The sequence below is a fragment of the Pseudonaja textilis genome, chromosome 1, assembly GCF_049901715.1.
Source record: "Pseudonaja textilis isolate UNSWEBS1 chromosome 1, rPseTex1.2, whole genome shotgun sequence".
Classification (NCBI taxonomy): Eukaryota; Metazoa; Chordata; class Lepidosauria; order Squamata; family Elapidae; genus Pseudonaja; species Pseudonaja textilis.
Genome location: NC_141990.1, coordinates 73,849,794 through 73,870,793, shown reverse-complemented (window position 1 = coordinate 73,870,793; position 21,000 = coordinate 73,849,794). Strand labels below are relative to the sequence as shown.

General features: G+C 38.6%; 3 protein-coding genes across 12 annotated transcripts in view; 1 reads left to right on the top strand and 2 right to left on the bottom strand.

The window, feature by feature from the left end:
- Window positions 1-8,822, top strand: part of TCP10L3 (uncharacterized) — a 39,488-nt gene extending 30,666 nt beyond the window's left edge. For all 5 annotated transcript variants that reach the window (XM_087938346.1, XM_087938352.1, XM_087938358.1 and 2 more), the window contains 3 exons: window positions 998-1,082; window positions 2,725-2,845; window positions 5,878-8,822. In XM_087938346.1, coding sequence (XP_087794472.1) covers window positions 998-1,082; window positions 2,725-2,845; window positions 5,878-6,058 — 387 coding nt within the window. In that variant the 3' untranslated portion in view covers window positions 6,059-8,822. The remainder of the gene's footprint in view (window positions 1-997; window positions 1,083-2,724; window positions 2,846-5,877) is intronic.
- Window positions 8,823-9,219: 397 nt separating this feature from the next.
- On the bottom strand, window positions 9,220-19,111 carry TTLL2 (tubulin tyrosine ligase like 2). Of its 3 annotated transcripts, none has more exons than XM_087938386.1 (3): window positions 18,991-19,111; window positions 14,884-14,921; window positions 9,220-10,872 (listed from the first exon to the last, which is right to left on the bottom strand). In XM_087938386.1, exons 1-3 carry the CDS (start codon window positions 19,011-19,013, stop codon window positions 9,224-9,226), a joined length of 1,710 nt encoding a protein of 569 aa, XP_087794512.1. In that variant the 5' UTR covers window positions 19,014-19,111; the 3' UTR covers window positions 9,220-9,223. The 3 variants fall into 3 exon arrangements, with proteins under 3 accessions (XP_087794512.1, XP_026560783.2, XP_087794506.1); XM_026704998.2 differs by lacking the exon at window positions 18,991-19,111 and adding an exon at window positions 16,167-17,753; XM_087938380.1 differs by lacking the exon at window positions 18,991-19,111 and adding an exon at window positions 16,695-17,753.
- The window catches only part of UNC93A (unc-93 homolog A), a 38,027-nt gene continuing 26,251 nt past the window's right edge, over window positions 9,225-21,000 (bottom strand). For 3 of the 4 annotated variants that reach the window (XM_087938405.1, XM_087938417.1, XM_087938411.1), the window contains one exon: window positions 18,599-19,262. In XM_087938405.1, the coding sequence (XP_087794531.1) occupies window positions 18,991-19,262 (272 nt within the window). In that variant the 3' untranslated portion in view covers window positions 18,599-18,990. Of the gene's footprint in view, window positions 10,873-14,883; window positions 14,922-18,598; window positions 19,263-21,000 lie in introns of those variants that run through there. The other variant, XM_087938397.1, reaches the window with a different exon arrangement.

Here is a 21,000-nt window from a genome sequence, read left to right as displayed (position 1 = left end):
TATGGTGGTCATAAACACCCACTGGTTTCAAAATACCAGAATCTTGCACAGGGATGACCATAGGGACCTGCAATGTCATAAGTGTGAGGGCCAGTCATAAAATTGCTTTTTCATTAGAGTTTTTTTTTTTACTTTGAACAGTTGCTAAACAGGGCGGTCATTAAGCACCTGTGTAATGTTTGAGTCGGGGTAATTTTGTGACTTCCTTTAAAATATGAAATCCCTGCTGATTTGTCTTAAACAATCCAGAAATCCCCTGCTAGCATCAACTCAACCTCCTGGCCATCTTTGCTGGACAACCCTTCAGTCTTCCCAGAGTGCCTGAAGATACATTTAAAAATGGAATTGCAAACATCAGCCCTAGCTGCAGACAGTCTGGAGGGCCTGAGGTTGGAAAAAATGTTCTTGAGGGATGTTATTATATACAAAGAAATATTTTTAGTAGCTGCATTTTGATTAGATTGCTGAAGAATACCGGGATCAGCGGCAGTATTAATATTGTATGCTATGTTTGCATATATGTATACGAAGTACTTGAATTGAAAAACATAGTGGTTCCTTCTCTTCCTCCCCCCCACTTTCCTAAACATACTGATGTAAAGGAGAATATTTGTAGCTCAGGGTTGACATGAGGGGTCCTTGGTGCTCTTTGAGTTTGCTTGTTTTCTTGCAGATGTTTCATTACCCAAACTAGGTAACATCAGTTTTGGTAACGAAACATCTGCAAGAAAACAAGCACGCTCAGAGAGCACTGAGCACCCCTCACACTGTTGTATTCAGGGGCTACTGATTCAGTGCAGTTTCCTTCCATTCCCAATCTTGACATCTCAATGGAAAGAAGTCAACACCATTGGAAACCAGCCATGCAAGTAATGCAGATAGCTTTTATGTATTACTTTTGTCACAAAGATATTAAATAAAAGCAAAAGTTTTATTTAAAAGGTATCTGAGGGGAAGAGATGGTAAGCAACCAAGATTTGTTCCCTCTTTTTTTCAGATTTATTACTATGCAGATGCCCAGACAAGCAGGACTATTTATCCAGATGGCTTGGAGGTGCTGCAGTTTCCGAATGATCAGATTGGTATGTATGTTGGCATATTGAGTTTTGAATCAACTTCTTCAGCAATGTTAGGTGGTAGATAATAGACTACTCTTCCTAATTAGATGTGTTGGGCTACATCTTACATGATCATAAACTACTTTGGCCATTGGAACTATACTTCAACACATTTAGAGTTGATGGAGGTAGCAGTATAACTTCTGATTAAAAGTTACATGCTTTTGTACCACTCTCCTTATGAAATGGCCCCCAAAATAGATCCTGAAGACCATGTGTAGATCATGAAACACAGTAGCTTAATAGAGGTAACATATTTTTCATATATTAACTTCCTTATTGTCCCTCAGTAGAGATTTCTGGGGAGGTTCACAGTAACTCCACAGCTCCAGATTTGTCTGGAGCAGGAGACATTAAATTTTGTGGTATTATCAATCCATAGTGGTATGCTAGTTGTATTAGAATCAGCGGAAATTTTTGAATGTTTATAATTTTATTTAAACAGAAACTTCTTATAAATATAGAGATAGACAGACAGACAGACAGATACTTTCTGCAAGTTCTTATAGGAAAGTAAAAATTATGACATTATGGCAGAAACTGACATTTTTTGAGGTGGCACATAGTTTTTCTTTTTTGTTTGAAATGAATGCTTACTTATGCACATTTTCACAACTGCAGAGTAGACAGGTCTGTCTGGAATAAATTATAATTTGCATTATCCATCCTTAGTGACGTGCTGGCAGTATTAGAATCAGTAGAAAATTTCTTATTGTCTCCAGAAAAAGAAAGCACATTTACAAGCCATTATATTTAAACAGAAACATGTCTAACAAAATAGCAGAGTTGGAAGGGTCTTCTAATCCAACTTCCTGCTCAAGCAGAAAACCCTATAACATTTCAGACAAATGGTTGTCCAATCTCTTCTTAAAAACCTCCAGCTCTGGAGTCCTCATCTATTTGTGTGTGTGTGTGTGTGTGTGTGTGTGTGTGTGTGTGTGTATACCCCCCAACACACATATACACATATACACACACACACTGATTTTCTGCAGGTTATTTTATAGGGAAGTAAAAAAAGGCAGAAACTGGCATTTCTGGGGTGGCAGATTGTTTCTTTTGTATGAAGTGAATTATTTATGCATATTGTCATAATTGCAAAGTAAGATATAATATCCTTCTTGAACCTTTCTTGATTTAATAGAAGGAACTTATCTTGATATCTGATGTTAGTAGTTAAGCAAGCTTGTGTAGTAGCCTTACACTTGGAAGGAACAATTTAAAAAGTGTGATTGTGAAATAATATTAGGTTGTTTTTTTCCCTGAGTGGAGAATTGCATTTTACATGGTTACATGCATTATGTATAATAGCTTGCTACGATATTACAACATTGACTTTTTTTGTGTACATATTCGACTCATCTGTTTTCTGTTTGGAAAACAATATATGTAAACTATCTTCCCTTAATTAGGGAGCTGAGATCTCAGCAGGTTTAGAATTCAAATGGGCCACCATTCCTGCATGGGAAATCTGTTGCGGCTTGCTGCTGTTAGATCACAATATATAATGACTATCTGTGTGTATTTTATTCATCATACATTCATGCTGGGAGACTACAGGCAATTTGGTTTACCAGGAATTTTGAATTGATGCCCTTGTTAACAGAAAAGTATCATCCTGATGGTACTGAAGAGATCATCTTTCCGAACCAGACAGTGAAACGTCGCTATGGTGGAGGTTTTGAGGAAACCATTTTCCCAGATGGCACAATGGTTAAAATAGAAAAGTAAGTAATTACAGAGATATAGACTGGACACAGAAGACCATGGTATTGACTTAAGTCAACATATCAGTTTCTTTGTCAGGAACTATTAAAACAGAGCAGAGCTTCAGGAGCTTTTTCTGCTGCAGGATTTGTGAATCCTGACAAGACCAAAGTATAGATAGTCCTCAACTTATGACCGTAACTGAGCCTCCCTCAATTGCAGTATAAATTGTGACAGTCATAAAGCAGGTCACCATATAACCAATTTTATGACTTCTTTTGTAGTGATTAAGAAATGAATGTGGACACTGGTAAACAAAACCATTGTTGGTTAAGGGACATTTTTTTTTTGCTGGAAATTGGAAGTAAATGCTGGTTCCTGGCAAAAATGTAAATCATAGCCATGCAATCACAGGGCTCTGAAATTGGCTTGTAAATGGTTGCTGAGTGCCTGTGATATGTAAAAATTACATATTAAGGATTATACCTGTGAAAATGAAAAACATAAGTAACGCCATATTTATCCTATTAATGACCAAGGGCAATATTACTGGAAGGGGCATCAAACATGTTAAGGAGATGTATAGGAGGAAGGTCGAGGGCCACTTTACTGAAAGTGACCCACGGCAGATGTGGAAGGAGATACAGGCCCTGACCAACTATAAAGGCCAGGGCCCAACAAACAATGAGAGCAGTAGCACTCTGGCAGAGGAGCTAAACAGCTTTTTCGCACGCTTTGAGACCACCAAGAACCTGGATACACTACCTCATGAGAACTACGATGCTGCACCTCTTTCTCTTCAGGTGCATGAGGTGAGAAAACACTGAGAGCAGTAAATCCCAGGAAAGCTGCTGGGCCTGATGGCATTCCTGGTGCAGTAGTTAAAGCATGTGCTGAGCAGTTGGCAGAAATACTTACAGAGCTGTTCAATCCATCTTTAACACATGCCATCATCCTACAATGCCTGAAGGCTGCAACCATCATCCCCGTTCCCAAAAAAAGAAATATAAACACTCTCAATGACTATAGGCCCATAGTGTTAACAAGCTCCATTATGAAGGTTTTTGAGTAACTAGTTTCACAGCACATCAGAGACTGCCTCCCGCCCTCCTTTGATCAACATCAGTTTGCTTATAGAGCAAACCAATCTACAGAGGATGCTATGGCCATCACACTTCCGAGAGTGCTGAGTCATCTGGAGAACAGAGCTATGTGGGGATGCTCTTTGTGGACTACAGCTCTGTGTTTATCACTATCATCCCAGATATACTAGTAACCAAACTGCATAATCGGCAGGTCCCCACCCCTACGTGCTCCTGGATTAAGAACTTTTTGACAAACAGACCACAGTCTGTTAGACTTGGCCCCCACCTTTCTTCCACTATTACACTCAGTACTGGTTCCCCCCAGGGTTGTGTCTTGAGCCCCCTGCTATACGTACACCTTTGACTGCTCACCAAGCCACGCAACAAACACCATCATAAAGTTTGCAGATGACACGACCGTGATTGGTCTCATCTCTGGAGAGATGAGACAGCATATAGGGCAGAAGTAGAGAACCTGTCTATCTGATGTTCACAGAACAATCTGTCACTGAATCTCCATAAAACCAAAGAACTGATTATGGACTTCAGGAAACATGGACAGGACCACGTCCGACTCATCATCAATGGAGAACAAGTGGAAACTGTCCCTACAATCAGATTCCTTGGCACCCATATTTCAGGTGATATCTCCTGGTCCCTTAATACCAAGGCTATTGTGAAGAAGGCTCAGCAGTGGCTGCACTTCCTGCGGGTTCTCAGGAAGAACAATCTGGATAAGAAGCTGTTGCTGGCTTTCTATAAAGCCTCTGTGGAGAGCACTCTGACATACTGTCTGGGTGTGTGGTATGCAGGCTTCACAGTTGTGGACAGGAAAACTGTACAGAGGGTGATAAACACAGCTCAAAAGATTATTGGTTGCTCTCTGCCCTCCCTGGAAGACTTAGCCAGGTCCCACTGCCAAAACAGAATCAAGGCCATTATAGAAGACCCCTCACACCCTGGCAATTATCCTTTTGACCTGCTGCCATCTGGACGGCGTTTTAGGTCAGTAAAATCCCACACCACTAGACTAACAAATAGGGCCATCCGAACCGCAAATAAACACAAAGTCACTACCTTATTAAGATGTGAAAAGATGTGAAATCTCAATACCCCATTCAGATGTATAATAACATATTACAGTACAATCCATCTTCTGAAAGCCTTCTGCCAATGTTAAAGTCCAAATTGTAGGCAACACAAATAGAATTATACTCAGCTAAGCATTACAGTCAGTGTTGGATGTATATTTTGTGTATATTCATAGATATTGTACTCTCAAATTGCAAATGGAGACGTGGGTACTCTATTTTTCTTATCTTCATTTTTAAGTGCTTTGGTTTTATTGTATTGCGAACAGTTGCTGGGGTGCATCCACAGTTTCGTTGTACTTGTACAATGACAATAAAGTTCTTTTAATTCTTCTAATTCTAATTCTAATATTATATAATCATAATATAAAAGCAAGATAGTTTGTGTTCTGTGAAAATGTCAAATTTCTGGCTGAACATGAAAATGTCAAACCTTTGGCAGAGATATGTGTAAAATCTTCAGTAGGTCACTTTGACTTGATGGAACTGTATAATGAGATATAAAATGCAGTCATGTGATCTCAGGGAGATGATGTCAGAATTTTGAAACGGTGTTGTAAGTCGTTTTGGGGACCGGTCTGATGTAACTTCAAATGGTCCCTAAGGACCGGTCATAAATTGAGACTACATGTATAAGCCATTCTTGACTTTCAGGCTAGGCAGAACCTGTGCATCATTTCTGTCACAATTTTTCCGAGGATTTTCTGGTTAATCTCTGTTAAATAAAGTATCCTTGTCTGATACCCATCTGGCTTATTGGCCGCCTTACTAAACTTATAAAAGATGCTTATTCCTGGAGTCAGGAATTCCTTGTCTTTGGACGGGGCAAGTGTTTTGACTTTTAAGCCAGACATATTTTTTTTATTTCTTTTACAGAAATGGAGATAAAACCATCCACTTTCGTAATGGCCAAAAGGAGATCCAAACTGCTGGGTCAAAAAGAAGAGAATACCCTGATGGTACTATAAAGACTGTATATGGCCAGTGGGAAACCAAGAACGTTGCCAAACAGATCCAAATGGAGAACGACACGGAAGCACTTATTCTAGATGAATGACTCATTCTCCTAAAATGGTGGCCTTACAACCCTGCTCTTTGCAGTTTTTCTGAAAGCCTTCTGCCAACGTTAAAGTCCAAATTGTAAGCAATACAAATAGAATACAGATTGCTGCAAATTAATGTAAACAGTGACATAATCAGCATTTTAAAAAAACTGATAGTGATGTTTAATATGAATTTATTTTTGAAAAAGCGGTGAAAAAAATGGTTGTTCCCATCTGCCTGAAGTGGAAAGGAATCCCTTCCACTTCTTTGAATTCTGAAATCATAGCAAAGGTCTGCAGAGATACCCTATTAGCTTTTGTTTAAGCAGTGAGTAGTTGTGAGAAAGAATCAAGAACCACTATAATTCTGAAACCATACAAGTAATATGCTATATTCTAAATGGAATGGCATGGTGGCCTAGAGGTGGAGCTCTCGCCTCACAATCTAGAGGCTGTGAGTTCGATCTTAGGTAGAGGTAGATATTTCTATCTATGGCGCAATGAATCTGCTGCTAACTCTACAGAGGAGTCAGGAAGGGCATCTATCTGTAAACGCTCAGCTTCAATCAGCCACCCCAACTCCATCCCAATGCAAAGGATTACAGGGTCATTAAAAGAAAAAATATATGGTATACTCTAATCAGGCACAACTACCTCTAGCATGTGGAGCATATTGTGGTGATGTCAGAATTATGACACAGATACACTAACATAATCACACATAGCTGTATCCCGAGGTCTGATGGAAATACATAAGCTGTAGCATTTTGGGTGAAGGTGTCGTAAACCTTTTGCCATTTGCCCCACTCTGGTATGGATCATCATAGTTTTTATTGTGCAAGTTTGAATTCTTGTACTCATCTGTAGCCTTTTGTATGTGGCATTTTTTTAACGAAAACTATTTTTCTAAAATATTACCAGCTCTGATCAGATCAGGGTTACCTCCCCAGGATCTGAGTTTTGAGTTTTCTGTGACTAGCCAAGCCATTATTTGTTAAGCCAGGGTTTGTTGAGTTGGTCATAACTGACTGGATTCTCACAACATGCCAAGCCATAAACAGTGATTTACAAATTGCAATGAGATCAAGATAAAATTCATACCATATTGTTATGTGCAACCAGGCCAGAAAATATATCTTTCACTCAGGAAGGCTGGGGCAATGACTCTTAAAACTTGTGAATAGGCAGCAATAAGAATAGATATTTCTGGAGCCAGAAGGGCTAGTAGTTAAGTAGAAATGGCTACACATATCAATCAAGTAGTTGCTGAATGAAAAAGCTGTTTGCATGCAACAGGAAGGTAAAAGTCATCCTTGACTTACAACCATTTGTTTAGCAATCGTTCAAAGATGAGAGGCACTAAAAAAAGTGAGTTACAACCCATCCTTCCACTTATGACACTCATAGGATCCCCACAGTCATGTGATCAAAATGTGGGTGCTTGTAGCATCCCATGGTCTTTCAATTGCCTTTGCAACCTTTCTAGCCAGTTTCTGATGAGCAAAGTCAATGGGGGAAGTTGAACTCACCTAGTAATTTCATGGTTAACTTAACGCTTACAGGGATTTATTTAATCATGGCAAAAAAAAAATGTATAAGCAGGCCCAACAGCACCTACCAACTGCCTTGCCTAGCAATGGTAATTCTGTCCTAGTGTTGTCACACATCAAGGTCTATCTATAGTTTTTACCCTCCCCTCTTTCCAAAAGGGAGGAGCTGAGTTGGCAGTTCTATTCAGGAAATTATGTAGTACAATGGAGCTCCCTAGAAATCTACAAGTAAATAGGACTCCGTGAAGTTTTAATGTTAAGAATGTTCATTTCATACTCAGCTTGTAAGTGCCGTATGTGAAAATAAATCTTATGTTACAGAAATGCCATAAGTGCTTCAGTGAAATGAAATCTAGATAAACATCTGCATCCAGATAGGTTTCACTCTTGAGGGGTGCATATCCATTGTATTTTTTCAACTGTGTGAAGAAATTCAGGTACTAAGATGTATAAATTTCAGGAGTTCTGTCCAGTGGTGGGATTCAAATTTTACTACTGGTTCTGTGGGCATGGCTTGGTGGGCGTGGCATGGCTTGGTGGGTGTGGCATAGTGGGCGTGGCAGGGGAAGGATATTGCAAAATCTCAATTTCCTCCCCACCCCACTAACCTGCTTTCCAGCTCCGTTCTCCTGTGCAGGGCAACAAAAGAAGACCCAGCCTATCAGCTGGGACTCGGGAGGCAGAGAATAGATGGGGATGGAGCCAGTCAGAGGTGGTATTCCAAACTACCAAAAATTTCCACTACCGGTTCTCCAGAACTGGTCAGAACCTGCTGAATACAACTTCTGGTTCTGTCCCTGATTCTCCCTGTCACTCAACTATCTTTTTATTTGTTCATTTCCCTGGTATACATCTTTTTCCAAGTTGGTGATTTTTAGAAGTGTTGGAGTATAATGTGTATTATCACTGTTTGCATGGCTAAGAATCGATGGTTTGTAGACCAACTCATATAGAGGGTGCTGAGTTTGGGAAGGATTACCTGGTGTCACATCTTGTGAAGAGAAAGCTCACCTGGTGTCATATCTTGTGTTTGGATCCTGTGTGGGTCCTTCAGTGACAGGATGAGTATGTCTATGTTAGACCACAGAAAAGACTTCTGTATTTTTGACAAGTTCATGGGAAACAGACTGTTTGACCTTCTGTTTGTAATTTTGATGCTAAACTTGAATGAAAATTGAATGTGGCCAAAAGTCTTTTTAAAAATAAAACAATATGTTAGTACAACTAATACATTTACTTGTTTATTCTGTTTACTGATTCAAATGCCATGATCTGAACAAACTGGTTAATATTTTATTTCTTTCGTTCCCATTATTTGTATAAATGTAATAATATTTTGAAGGAGATCGTTGCAAATTTCCCAACATTTGCATATATATTGAGAAGAGACTTGTTTCAAAAGGAAAAAAAAGGGAAGAAAAGTGTATAGGAGAGACTTCAAAATTTCTGTCCTGCTAGATATGTTGAATTCTAGTTATTTTATTGTTTGAGAAATATAGGTCTTGGTCTGGCACATCTGATGGGCACCACGTTGAGGAAACCTAGTATAGGAATGGCACACATTATATTTTTGTCATCAGCTTTCAAGCTCTTTCAACAAAAGAGTATAGAATAGCTCAAACCACTTGTCTACTGGTTAACTAAGGCTTTATTTAACTTTTGAGGTTCTGGTTGTAGTTCTGTATTCATTAATTTATGGATTTCCTGTATTACACTTTTGACATTCATTCCATTCTTAGACGCTTCAAGTGCTGCATCATTGAAAGGAAATATAAGGATAAAGTCACCTACACGGGGGAATGGCCGTCTATCTTTATCTGAGAGAAAATAAAGAGGAATAGTTGGCTTGTGGGTATAGAACTCTAGGGAGTTAAACCAATGTGTGGACTGCACAGACTCACATAGCGAATGACTAGTTCTTAACACCTGTCTGCTTTTGGATAATGGCTTCGATTGGATAGGCGTTTGGGGCATGTGCATCTTTTCACGTAATTGTGAAGTCAACGTTTTCCGAGGGTATGCACTAGCTGTTCTGCCATAGGTGGCTGTTCTTTTAGTGATCTGCAAACACGATGGAGAAGGGGAAGTTGTTGCTGATTTGATTCCTTTCCCACAAGCCAGGAAATCCAATGGGACCTCTGACTCGGTTGTCAGCATATATTGCGATCGGCTGAAGCACGAGATCCTCCGATTGGTCCCTCTGCTTTTTCTTAGAGTATCAGCTTCCTTATAGTTCAGCAAGTCGACAATGTCATGGAGCAGCTTCCTTTTGACGACGACATCACTGGCACAGTCTAAACGTAGGCCTGGGCTGTGGTTTACTTCTAGAAGCCAGGGTTTCATTTTCTCATCGACCAAAATGTCAAACCCGAAGAGCTCAAAGCAGTTGGAAGTAAATGGTACTGAAGTGCTGATGGCCAACAAAGTTAGAATGACTATATGGTTGATCCTTTTCCATAGGAGCAGGTCATCAACATGGCAGCTTCGTAAATAGGCCCGAAATCTGCTAAAAGTCCATTTGCACCCAGAGCCAATGACATCTTTGTCCTTCCTATACGATGGTCCAAACTTGTTGATGCTTGAGTTTGTCAAGTGAGCGTAAATGTTGTCAAGGGATCTAAGATCAAACTTCTCTGTTGCAAACCTCACCAGTCCTTCTTCGTATATATAAATTGTAAGGGGGTAAAAGCTTGTAACACAAACATAAATACGGAGATCCCATTTGTATCCGGAAATAAGCAAAGGGTTACTGATATACTTTTGCACAATTACCATGCAGTCATAAACAAAATCCTTAATGTCTTGAAAAATGAGGATGCCTCTCCCGCGAGACCTATCAACAGGCTTGCAGATCCAGTAACTCAACTTTTTGCCTGGTATTTGCCTCTCCTTGGAGTACTCCGTTATAAATTTTATATAGTCATTGGGCATGATGAAAGCCACCGGACTGAACTCATACAGGGTGGTTCCATAAATTCCCTTCATGCGTTTCAGGTGTCTTGCCAAATAATCTTTCCGAGTGATTCTGATGGTTTCTGGATAGTGATTGAGTCTCTGCCATGGTTTGATGCTCTGGTGTTCTGTCATCGGGAAAGGGCAATTCTTCCAGTACAAGTTCCAGTCTTCGTTATCTTGCTCATGCTCATCGTATTCAATCCAACCACGTTCCAATAAAATTTCACGAACTAGGGAAGGTACACTAGCCTGGAGCCGGAAGACTAGTGGCCTGGTGTTGCCTCTAGGCTCAACTTGTTTTGCTGCTGTGGAACTCTTACTTCCTAAAAAATTAATAGGGGCAGAAACAATTCATTCAATTGATTTGAATGAGGAGATCACAAAAGAAATGCTATTGCTATCTATTGCTAGCTCATCTTTTCTAAGCCAGGGGTCTGCCATCTTGGCAACTTTTAATACTTGTGGACATCAACCCCCAGAGTTCCTCAGCTGGCTGAGAGTTAAAAGTCCACAAATCTTGAAAATTGCCAAGTTTGGAGCCTCTGTTTTAGGCTACAAAAAAAATATTATGTCTCACCTGTACAAACGAGGTGAGAAGTTCAAATTTCCAACTAAATACAAACAAGCAAGCAAGTCCAATAATTATGGAGTTAACTACTTTGAACCGATAAAGTTCTTGGCGGTCTCATACACACTGTTTGCCAAGTCCGACCAGATAAGAGGAATACAATCATACAAGCTGTCACCACACACAGGATACTCTGAAGCTTCTCTCCATAAGTAACACGTTGTCCTGAACAAGTTCCCAGAGCGAACACACCCACTTTTATTCCCTGTGGGGCGTGTCAGTCCCTCATCTCAGTCTCTGATTCATCCCTTCTTTCTGAGTTCCAACTCGCACTTTTGCCTACGCCGCTGCTTTGCATCAAGCCAGCATTCCTCTGCTGGATTCTCAGTCAGAGACTCTGATACGCCCTCCTCCTTTTCCTGATTAGCCTCAGGTCTTCCCTCCCGGTTATCTGCTGACACCTGAGGCACAATCAGGGAGGAAGGCATTGCCAAAGAGGAAGGTCCTGGGGAGGAAGGCATTTCCAAACCTCCTCTTCCCCACTGTCTGAGACTTCATTCTCTAATAAAGCAGGCTCAAACCTCAGAGCCACAACACTCTATAAATTAATCTCAGGACAAGTTCTTTCAATCCAGAGAGTATAAAAACAAGCTGTATCTTTAACATTAAGGGAAAATATAGGAAACAATTTGACAAATCTTCTTTGGGAATAAGGGCTCTGAAACCAGAACAAATATATAAGTCCACGTTTTGTTCTTAACTCTGATTTTTTTTACTGTTTTACAAATATCTTACTGTTGTTACAATGTAAGAGCTCTATTAATTGAAACCAAAGGAATATCTTGTCCAACATTCTAATAGTCAGCATTCAATATAGTCAGCCAAATGCCTGGACAGGACATGTATTCATTAGGGCCATTCTGTTAATATTACCCAGGGGCTAGTTTTAAGAGGCCTATTGCTCCTAATCCTGTTAAGTATCATATACCTATCACGACCAGCAACCATGAATAATAACAGCAACTTTTGATTTAACAACTGGAATCATAAGCTCTACTTATTTTCATCAAGTTTGTAATTCCGTGCTTCAAATTAATGTACAGGTTGTCCTTGCTTAATGATCACAATTGGGACTGACAATTCCATTGCTAAGCAACGTGTTTCTTAAATGAGACATCACATGACTGCAATTTTGATTTTATTGCCAGCTTCTCCATTGACTCTGTTTGTAGGAAGCCAGATCATGAAATCATGACACCACTGTAAGTGTGAGGGCCTATGGTAAAGTTACTTTTTCAATGTTCTTGTAATTTAAGATAATTGCTAAACAGTTGCTCATTAAATGAGGACTACTTGTACCTATACTATTGTTCAGATAATAATTTTCTTAACTAAATACTATTTCCGTGTTTTGAATAATGGTTCCTATTGACTAGTTCATTAAATCAACATTTTTTGTCATAATCCCAGCCTTGTGTTCTACAAATATTTTATTTATTTATTTATTTATTTGTTTGTTTGTTTATTTATTTGATTTGTCAATCACTTACAAGATAACAGGTATAAGGATAAACCTAAGTAAGAATACAGGAAATAGGTACAAATAAATGGGGTCAAAAGGACAAGGACGGTAGGCACAATTGTGCACTTATGCACGCCCCTTACAGACCTCTTAGGAATGGAGTGAGGTCAATAGTGGATAGTTTGAGGTTAAAGGAGTGGGGGTTAGAGGATGTAACAACGGAATCAGGTAGTGCATTCCAGGCATGGACCACCCTGTTGCTGAAGTCGTATTTCCTGCAATCAAGTTTGGAGCAGTTAACGTTGAGTTTGTATCTGTTGTGTGCTCTTGTATTGTTGTGGTTGAAGTTGAAGTAGTCAATGATTGGTAAGATATTGTAGCAGATAATTTTGTGTGCTATGCTTAAGTCTAACCGTAGGTGGCATAGTTCAAGGTTGACCAAGCCCAAAATCTCAAGCCTGGTGATATAGGGTATTCTGTTGCGAGCGAGGAGTGTCGTACTCTTCTCGTGAAATATTTCTGGACTCGCTCAATTGTATTAATGTCTAATATCCAGTATGAATTCCATACTGAAGAGCTGTATTTGAGTGTTGGTCTAGCAAAAGTTTCATACTCTCTAGTTAGCTAGTTTGTTAGTTAGTTTGGCTCCATGTCCATAATTCCTAGCCATACTTACTGGAATTTGGGATCAGCTACATTGAAAACTAAAGTTTGCCTGGGCATGATTGTTGAACATGTCAATAAGCACACCAATTCCCTTTTGGTAGCAAATGCAAAGACAAGTGAAAGGCAGGAAGAAGAAGTCCAGAATTTAAACTCCAGAGGATGTGGCTTCTTCCTTTGACAGAAAGCAACAAGCTGGATAAAGTGGTTTTATCTTGGTTTCCTTAAAGATGCTAATCTATCTAATACTTTAGTAGTTTTCTTGTGAGGTCAGGTTGAGAGTCTGCTAATTATGGAAGCCCAATACCACTAGAAAGGAAGATTACAACAAGATAGGAAAGATTTATTTCTATCTATTGCTGTAATCTACGCTTGATTTAAACTGTAATTTGAGTCATAACTGTTACATCCAGTAATATTATCTGAATTGTAAAATTTGCTCTAAGGCACAGATGTCAAACTCAAGGCCCATGGGCTGGATCTGGCCCATGTGGTGCTTAGATGTGACCTACAAGGCCATCCTGGAAACAGCAAGTGACCGGCCCACGGTGCTTCTGCTCGGGCCACCACTGGTACTCCAGACATAATTGATCTTGAGCCAGCCACACCTACCCGGGCCACTTCCACCCAGCCCCCCCCCAGGTCAAACATTGAAGTGGCCCTCAATCAAATCGAGTTTGACACCCTTGCTCTAAGGGTACACCAGTATTACACAGTGAAACAATAAATATTCCATTATTAAACTATTCCAGTGGTATATTCCTGGTTGTCAGAGCATGTGCAGCAGCCTACTATAGGTTATCCAACAGCAAAACAAACATCTCTACCAGCTTTTACATTTGCTCTTGGAATCCTCATGGTTTAAAGTGCTTGCAACTGATCCTTGTGTATTTACTCACATCACGTGTATGTTCAACTGAGTTCATATTTCTAAAAATTCCTATGTAAGCCTAGAATTGGAACTTTTGGATAACTTGTCAGCAGGCTGACTGATATCTTTCATTCATATCTGCCAGAGCTACGTTAGTGCATGATGACTCCTCTCAACTATAAGTAATCCATTTATATGTGTAGTATCTAGGCCAGTTTTCTTGCTACTCTATAGGTAGTCCTTGCCTGATCACTATTCCTTCAGCAACCATTTGAAGTTACAATCATGAGAAATGAGGAGACTTATGGCCAGGCCTTGAAGTTGCAGCAGCAGCACCACAACCTTTACAAAATTGGCAGCGTCCTGCAGTCAAGCAAAAACCATTTGTGACTTTTCACTACTCGCTTCCAACTGCAAAATGATTGGGGAAGACAAGCAAGAATTTGCCAATGGCAGCCACATGACATTTTGCCTCACCACTCATGAGATTCACCTAAGAACCACAACTGAAGTTGCAGTGACTTCACACTTTATGACCATGCTGCTTAACCACAGATTTGTTGATCTCAATTACTGTTGTTAACTGAGGGCAACTTGTCCATCTACACTAGATACAAAACTGTCTAAAGGCATAACTTGTTTGCTATGTGTATTTGTGTCAGATTTGTTTGGCATGAATGAAATGTTAAAATTAAAGAAATCCAAAGTACCTTTCCTTGGGCTTCTTGGTTCAGCAGGATTTTCAGTACTGTAAATATATAAAAGTAAATGATTACCTGTCAATATCTGATAGAAAAAAATGTGTAAAATAGTCAGATAAGCCTAATAAATGGGAATGACCCAGCACCTTATGGGGACTGAAAGAGCTTTATATCTAGTAGAGATGTATAGTAGAGATATTATACAGTGTCTCTGCTCTGAAGGTAGCAAACAACAAATCGTAAAAAACAAAAACAACTTTATTAACAGCAATAATTAATTGACTGATTATGTGCCATTAAATAGTTTTCAACTCCTAACTCCTTGAACAACAATAGTACAAAAATCATTATAAAATTTAGGAAAGTTCATAAATAACATAGCAATCCAAGAGAGAAAAGAAATTAGTTAGCAATTATTCCACTCTTTGGAATTCACTTAATTCCATTTGAGGTTACTAGATCAATCTGGTATGTTGTTACTAGCTTAGGAGATGGTGATTTTTTTAAAAAAATCTCACTGGGGCCAGTAAGCAGAGTTTGGCATTCATATTTCTTACATTTCTGTTCTGAATTTCCCACATCACAATTGGTAGTTCTGACAACGTGGTTACAAAATCCTCTATGCTGATCATTAATGGTTTCACTTGTATTAATTAAGCTTTATTTTGCTTTGCCCTTTCCTCATCTTCTCCATCTAAATTTAGATAGTAAATTCCTTGGGGGAAAAATACTGTCTTTTACTCAAGTCATGCCATAATCTCTTTTATTGACAGCAGGAGATGAAATAACCATTTCATTATAGGGCTGCTGACTTCTTTATTGATCCCTATTAGAACATTTTTCTTCATCCTGTGAAACTTTCACCCTTAAACTCTTTTTCACCTGATAGTTTCTGTAGTGAAATCAATGTCACTGCAGGGAAAAGAAGCACATTAAGTTATATTTCTCTGATGAATTGGAAAGACTTTACCATCACCATCAACAACATAGTTTTCAGAAATAGTTCTACATTTAATCTATAAGAATTGGACATCTTAATGATAACCAGATCTTCCTTATCCATTATCTATCTATCTATCTATCATCTATCTATCTATCTATCTATCTATCTATCTATCTATCTATCTATCTATCTATCTATCTATCTATCTATCGTATCATTTCTCTTTCTCTCCCTCTCTCTCCCTCTCCATCATCATCATCATCATCTACGTTTTCTAAGAAATTATTGGATGGCTAAATATCAGCATTTTAGCTAGGAGACAAATATCTGTAAAAAAAACATTGCAAACCATATTTCCTCTGTAGCTGTGCAAATGTTATCTTTTCCATGGCTGGAATCTTCCTTTTCCCAGAGTGTCATCTTGACCATCTCATGCCAATTTGAAGCTTTCTTTCTTCCATTCTAATTGCCCATCTTTTGAGGAAAATTCACCTTTTGAAGGTATTGTTTACAAGTTTCCAATCACCATAGAAACTCATGATGTAGTTCAGGTTGCCCATTCCAACATTCTGTTTCCTTGTTCTTTTGTTCTCCTCAACAGAATATTCAGTGATATTCCAATATCACACACAGGATGATTGCCAAATCTCCATTATCTGTTTCTGACATATACTTGGGTAGAGTGGTCAACAAACACTATGTCATACTTGATTCCCACAGAGATATGAACAAAAATTGAAAAAGATGAAATGAAAATATCTGTTGCATGTTTGTTTTGCTTGTGGTTCTCTTTGCATTTAATTAAGCAGCTATACTTAAGTAAGAGCCATGCTGGCACAGCGGTTAGAATGCAGTATTGCAGGCTAACTCTGCTCACCTTGCCAAGAGTTCAGTTCCCTCGATCCTGACCATCCTTCCATCCTTCTGAGGCTGGAAAAATGATGACCCAGATTGTTGGGGCAATATGCTGACTCTATAAACTGCTTAGAAAGCGCTGTGAAGCACCATAAAGAAGCATCTAAGTCTAAGTGCTATTGCTATGCTGTAATGCAGAATCTTTGATGTTGTGATGTCTAGCATTTGAAATAGTTATTTATTAGCTGTAAACTTGAAGGTAAGCTGCAGTTTTAATTCCTTTGTTATATTTATTTAACCTTTCCTGATATACATACAGCATAGTTTGTTGTTCAAGAACTCCCTATGCATGGATAACTTCATAGCTTCTTGATCTTGGATTGGAAGATTTTCTAATAAAAGTTACCTCATGGTCTTCAGCACAACCCATCTGTCCAGCCTTGACTCAGGGAGAAGTCATCGTTTAAATTTAAATCTCTACTTTGGTTGACTTTTTAAGGTTCAGGTGAAAATTCAGAAGCTATCAAAATAAGCATTAATAGCTGCTTCTTACCTTGGTCTTTCATGGGACAAATAAGTCATAAAGATTCAAACAGTCGCCTGGCAATGTGAAACAGATCTTAGGAACACAAGCAAATGTTGCCATTGGCACGAAAACCTTCAGCTATTCTTTCTTTTCTTTAGCGCATTTACTTCCCTGTCTCTAGCAGAATCAGAGAGAAATTAGATGACCAATGACTTTGTCAGCTCTTGTTCTTACTAGACCCATGCAAAGTTCATCCATTAAGGTTTCTTAATAAGAGTGGAAATAAGAGTTAGCTTGGAGCAGAGATATTTTGCAGCCATTACGTGCCTAGAACAGGGGTCCTCAAACTTGACAACTTTAAGACTTGTGGACTTCAACTCCCAAAATTCTCCAGCCAGCTGGCTGGAGAATTCTGGGAGTTGAAGTCCACAAGTCTTAAAGTTGCCAAGTTTGGAGACCTCTGGCCCGAAGGATTGCTGCAGAAGTTGATTTTAAAGATATGAATGTTATTTTATTCTTCCTTCTCTTTGGTTTATTAATAGTAAACCTTTTTTCTTTTTTCAGTTTTAAAAATAATTCATTGTAATTTGCAATTTCATAATTTACTGTATGATTTAGACTGTATCATTTGCTATTCCCGATAGTTATATTCTGCATTTTTAAGAGTGTCTTTGGAGAAATCAAAGATAAAAAAGGAAAAAGAAATATTGCAGAATTTGCTAAAGCACCTCTCCCAGATTAAATGGCATTCATATAGGTAGTCCTTGACTGACAACAGTTCATTTAGTGTCCATTTAAAGTTAAAACGGCACTGAAAAAAATGACTTAGGGCCATTTTTCACACTTACGACCTTGTAGTATCCCTACAGTCATGTGAACAAAATTTTATGTTTATGACAGCTGCAATGTCCTGGTGATTCACTTAACGTCTGTGGCAAGAAAGGTCATAAAACGGGGCAAAATTCATTTAACAAATGTCTCACTGAGCAACAGAAATTTTGGGCTCAGTTGTGGTTGTAAGACAAGGACTCCATGTAGTTTTAAGGTTCTTTCCTATGCAAAAAGAATAGATAGACCTTGGTGCGGTGCAGAGTTTATATCTGGTGGAATATCTGCTCTTACATGGAGTCAGAATAAAATTCGAGCTCAGAAAAAAATTCTCTCAGGTAACTCAGCTTGTTTCTGAATGTATGAGTTCTCATGTTTGCAGGAAATATATCCAATCTGTATGATAACAGCTGAATGTATATAAAATTTGACAGTTGTATAGATGGAGAGCTAGGATATGGCTCATTGTCCAGAATTCTTAACTCTAAAGAAAATGTTGAAACCTCTTATTGATTTCAACAAGATCCAGTTGCAATCATCAATTTATATCTGCTATGTCAATACAAACTGTGTAGTACAAAAAGAGACGTTTTTTTATTGGTGGTGCATTGTTTTTTGATTTTGAAAAAAAAAGTTTTTTTTTTAAAAAAAAAGATAAAATGGAAATCAATGCTATATTTGTCCACTATTTATCTTTGCTCCAGGAATTCAGGTGGCCTACACAGGACTCCATCCTCTGATTTGTTCCCCATAACAACCATCCTGTGAAATAGGTTGGGCTCAGTCTAGACAAGGAAAGTTCATAATGCTGCAGAATCTTATCACAAAAGAAGAATCAAAAGAATCCTGCGCGCATTGTTATAGCCGTGCCTTGAGCCTTCTCATGGGCACCATTCAGGCCCTCCTCTGTTGTCCAGTAAATATCCTAATGCGAGCTTTGATTTACAACAATAGATTTCCTTACTTAGAGATGGGTTGACTGAACATTTTGCTGTGATGGGATTGGCTCCTGGTTAGCAGTGTGAGGTGTTCCAGAAGACATCTTGGATTCCAGGTATTCGACTACTCCATATAAGACCATTGCCACAATCAGTACAGTTAACAGAATGTACAGCTTGATGGAGACACTTAAGAAGGTGCTGTAGCCAAAGGCTATGACAAAGCCCAATGACTCCCAAAGGCGGTAATTTGCAAAAGCTGCCTCTTTGTGCTTCTCAAATAAAATTCCATAGAGAGCTATAAAAAATATAAATGAGAGAATGATATCAGATAACCTTTACAACACCAAATCAGATGTATGTCTTTTTAAACAACAGTTGTCACCTATTTCAAACAAAGGTGATTCTGCATTAAAAATCTTTTATTATACTTCTCCTTTTGTATCAAGTATTGGCAGGGCATTCTGTTATAGATTGGGGTACCTTTTATGGCCGCATCAGGGAATGTTCTGATCGCATCAAACACTTTGGTTTCCCATATCTCTGCTCTGAATGGCAAGACTTTATTGAATCTTTTCTCTTTTTAGACAGAGAAGTGGGTTTTCTTTCATTTGCTGCTTGAGATATTTTTAGCTTTGCAAATTTAAATGCAGCGTACACACATTCTGAACAAATGTACTGGGAATGAATGAATCTGAATCCTGCATTTCTGTAGGTATGCTTTAGGGGGAGCTCTTGATTAGTAGTAGCTCCCAACTGTAAAAGATAGCTTTGAGAGTGACTTCCTTTGGTTCTGAATGCTGATGAATGTTTGACCATTCTCCTTAAAATGTGATGATTCTTTGGTGAGAGAGCTGGGCCAAGGCTCAGCAATGTTACTGGCTCATATATATATATAAGGCTCAGCAATGTTACTGGCTAATTAATATGTATGTATGTATGTATGTATGTATGTATGTATGTATATATGTATATATGTATATGTATATGTATATGTATATGTATATGTATATGTATATGTATATATATATATATATTAGATCGATCAATAGATAGATAGATAGAGATATACAGAGATAGATAGATAGATATAGATTAGAGATAGAGAGATAGAAAGATAGATAGAGATATACAGAGATAGATAGATAGATAGATAGATAGATAGATAGATAGATAGATAGATAGATAGATAGATAGATAGATAGATAGGGTATAGATATAGATATAAAAGAAAGAGAAAGAGAGAGAGAGTCCTTGCTTACTAATCACTCATTCAGCAACTGTTTGAAGTGATGACAACACTGAAAAAGGACACATATGACTGGTCCTCAAAATTGTGGCCATTATAGCATCCCTATGATCATGTCATTGTGATTTGGGCCCTTTGCAATTGTTGCGAATTTAGGATATTCGCATTGTCCTGTCATGTGATTGCCATTTGTGACATTCACCGCTGACTTCTGACAAGCAGAGCCAATGAGAAAACTTGCAAGAAGACCCAGTTATCTGAGGTTGCACTTAATCACCTGCAGTGATTTGCTTAATGACCACAACTGGAACAGATACTGTAAGTCAGCAGAGTCACCCTGGTCTCAATTGCAGTTGGTATGTGAACAATATCTGCAATCCTAAAGCCTGGCTCTAGCATTTAACTACTCTGTGAAAGAAAAAGAACTTCTGAGCATGCAAGGGTCTTTTACAGAGACTACAGGAACAGACATTAGATTCTTCAGGTGGTATGCAGCCTTTTATAACACCAGTGCCCAATGAACATTACTTAGCATGAATTCATGTAGCCACTAGATAATTCAGATCAGTGTTTCTCAACCTTGACTAGTTGAAGTCCACCCATCCTCAAGTGGCCAAGATTGAGAAAGACTGGTTTAGATAATTAAGAAGCTCAAGGGAGAACTCATAGCCTTCATCTGCTAATTTCTGGCTGCAACCACTTCCTCTGAGGTAGTTGAGGGATTAACTGGCATAAAATGAGTGAAGTAAGGTAAGGGTGGACTTGACCCATCATATTAACCATTATA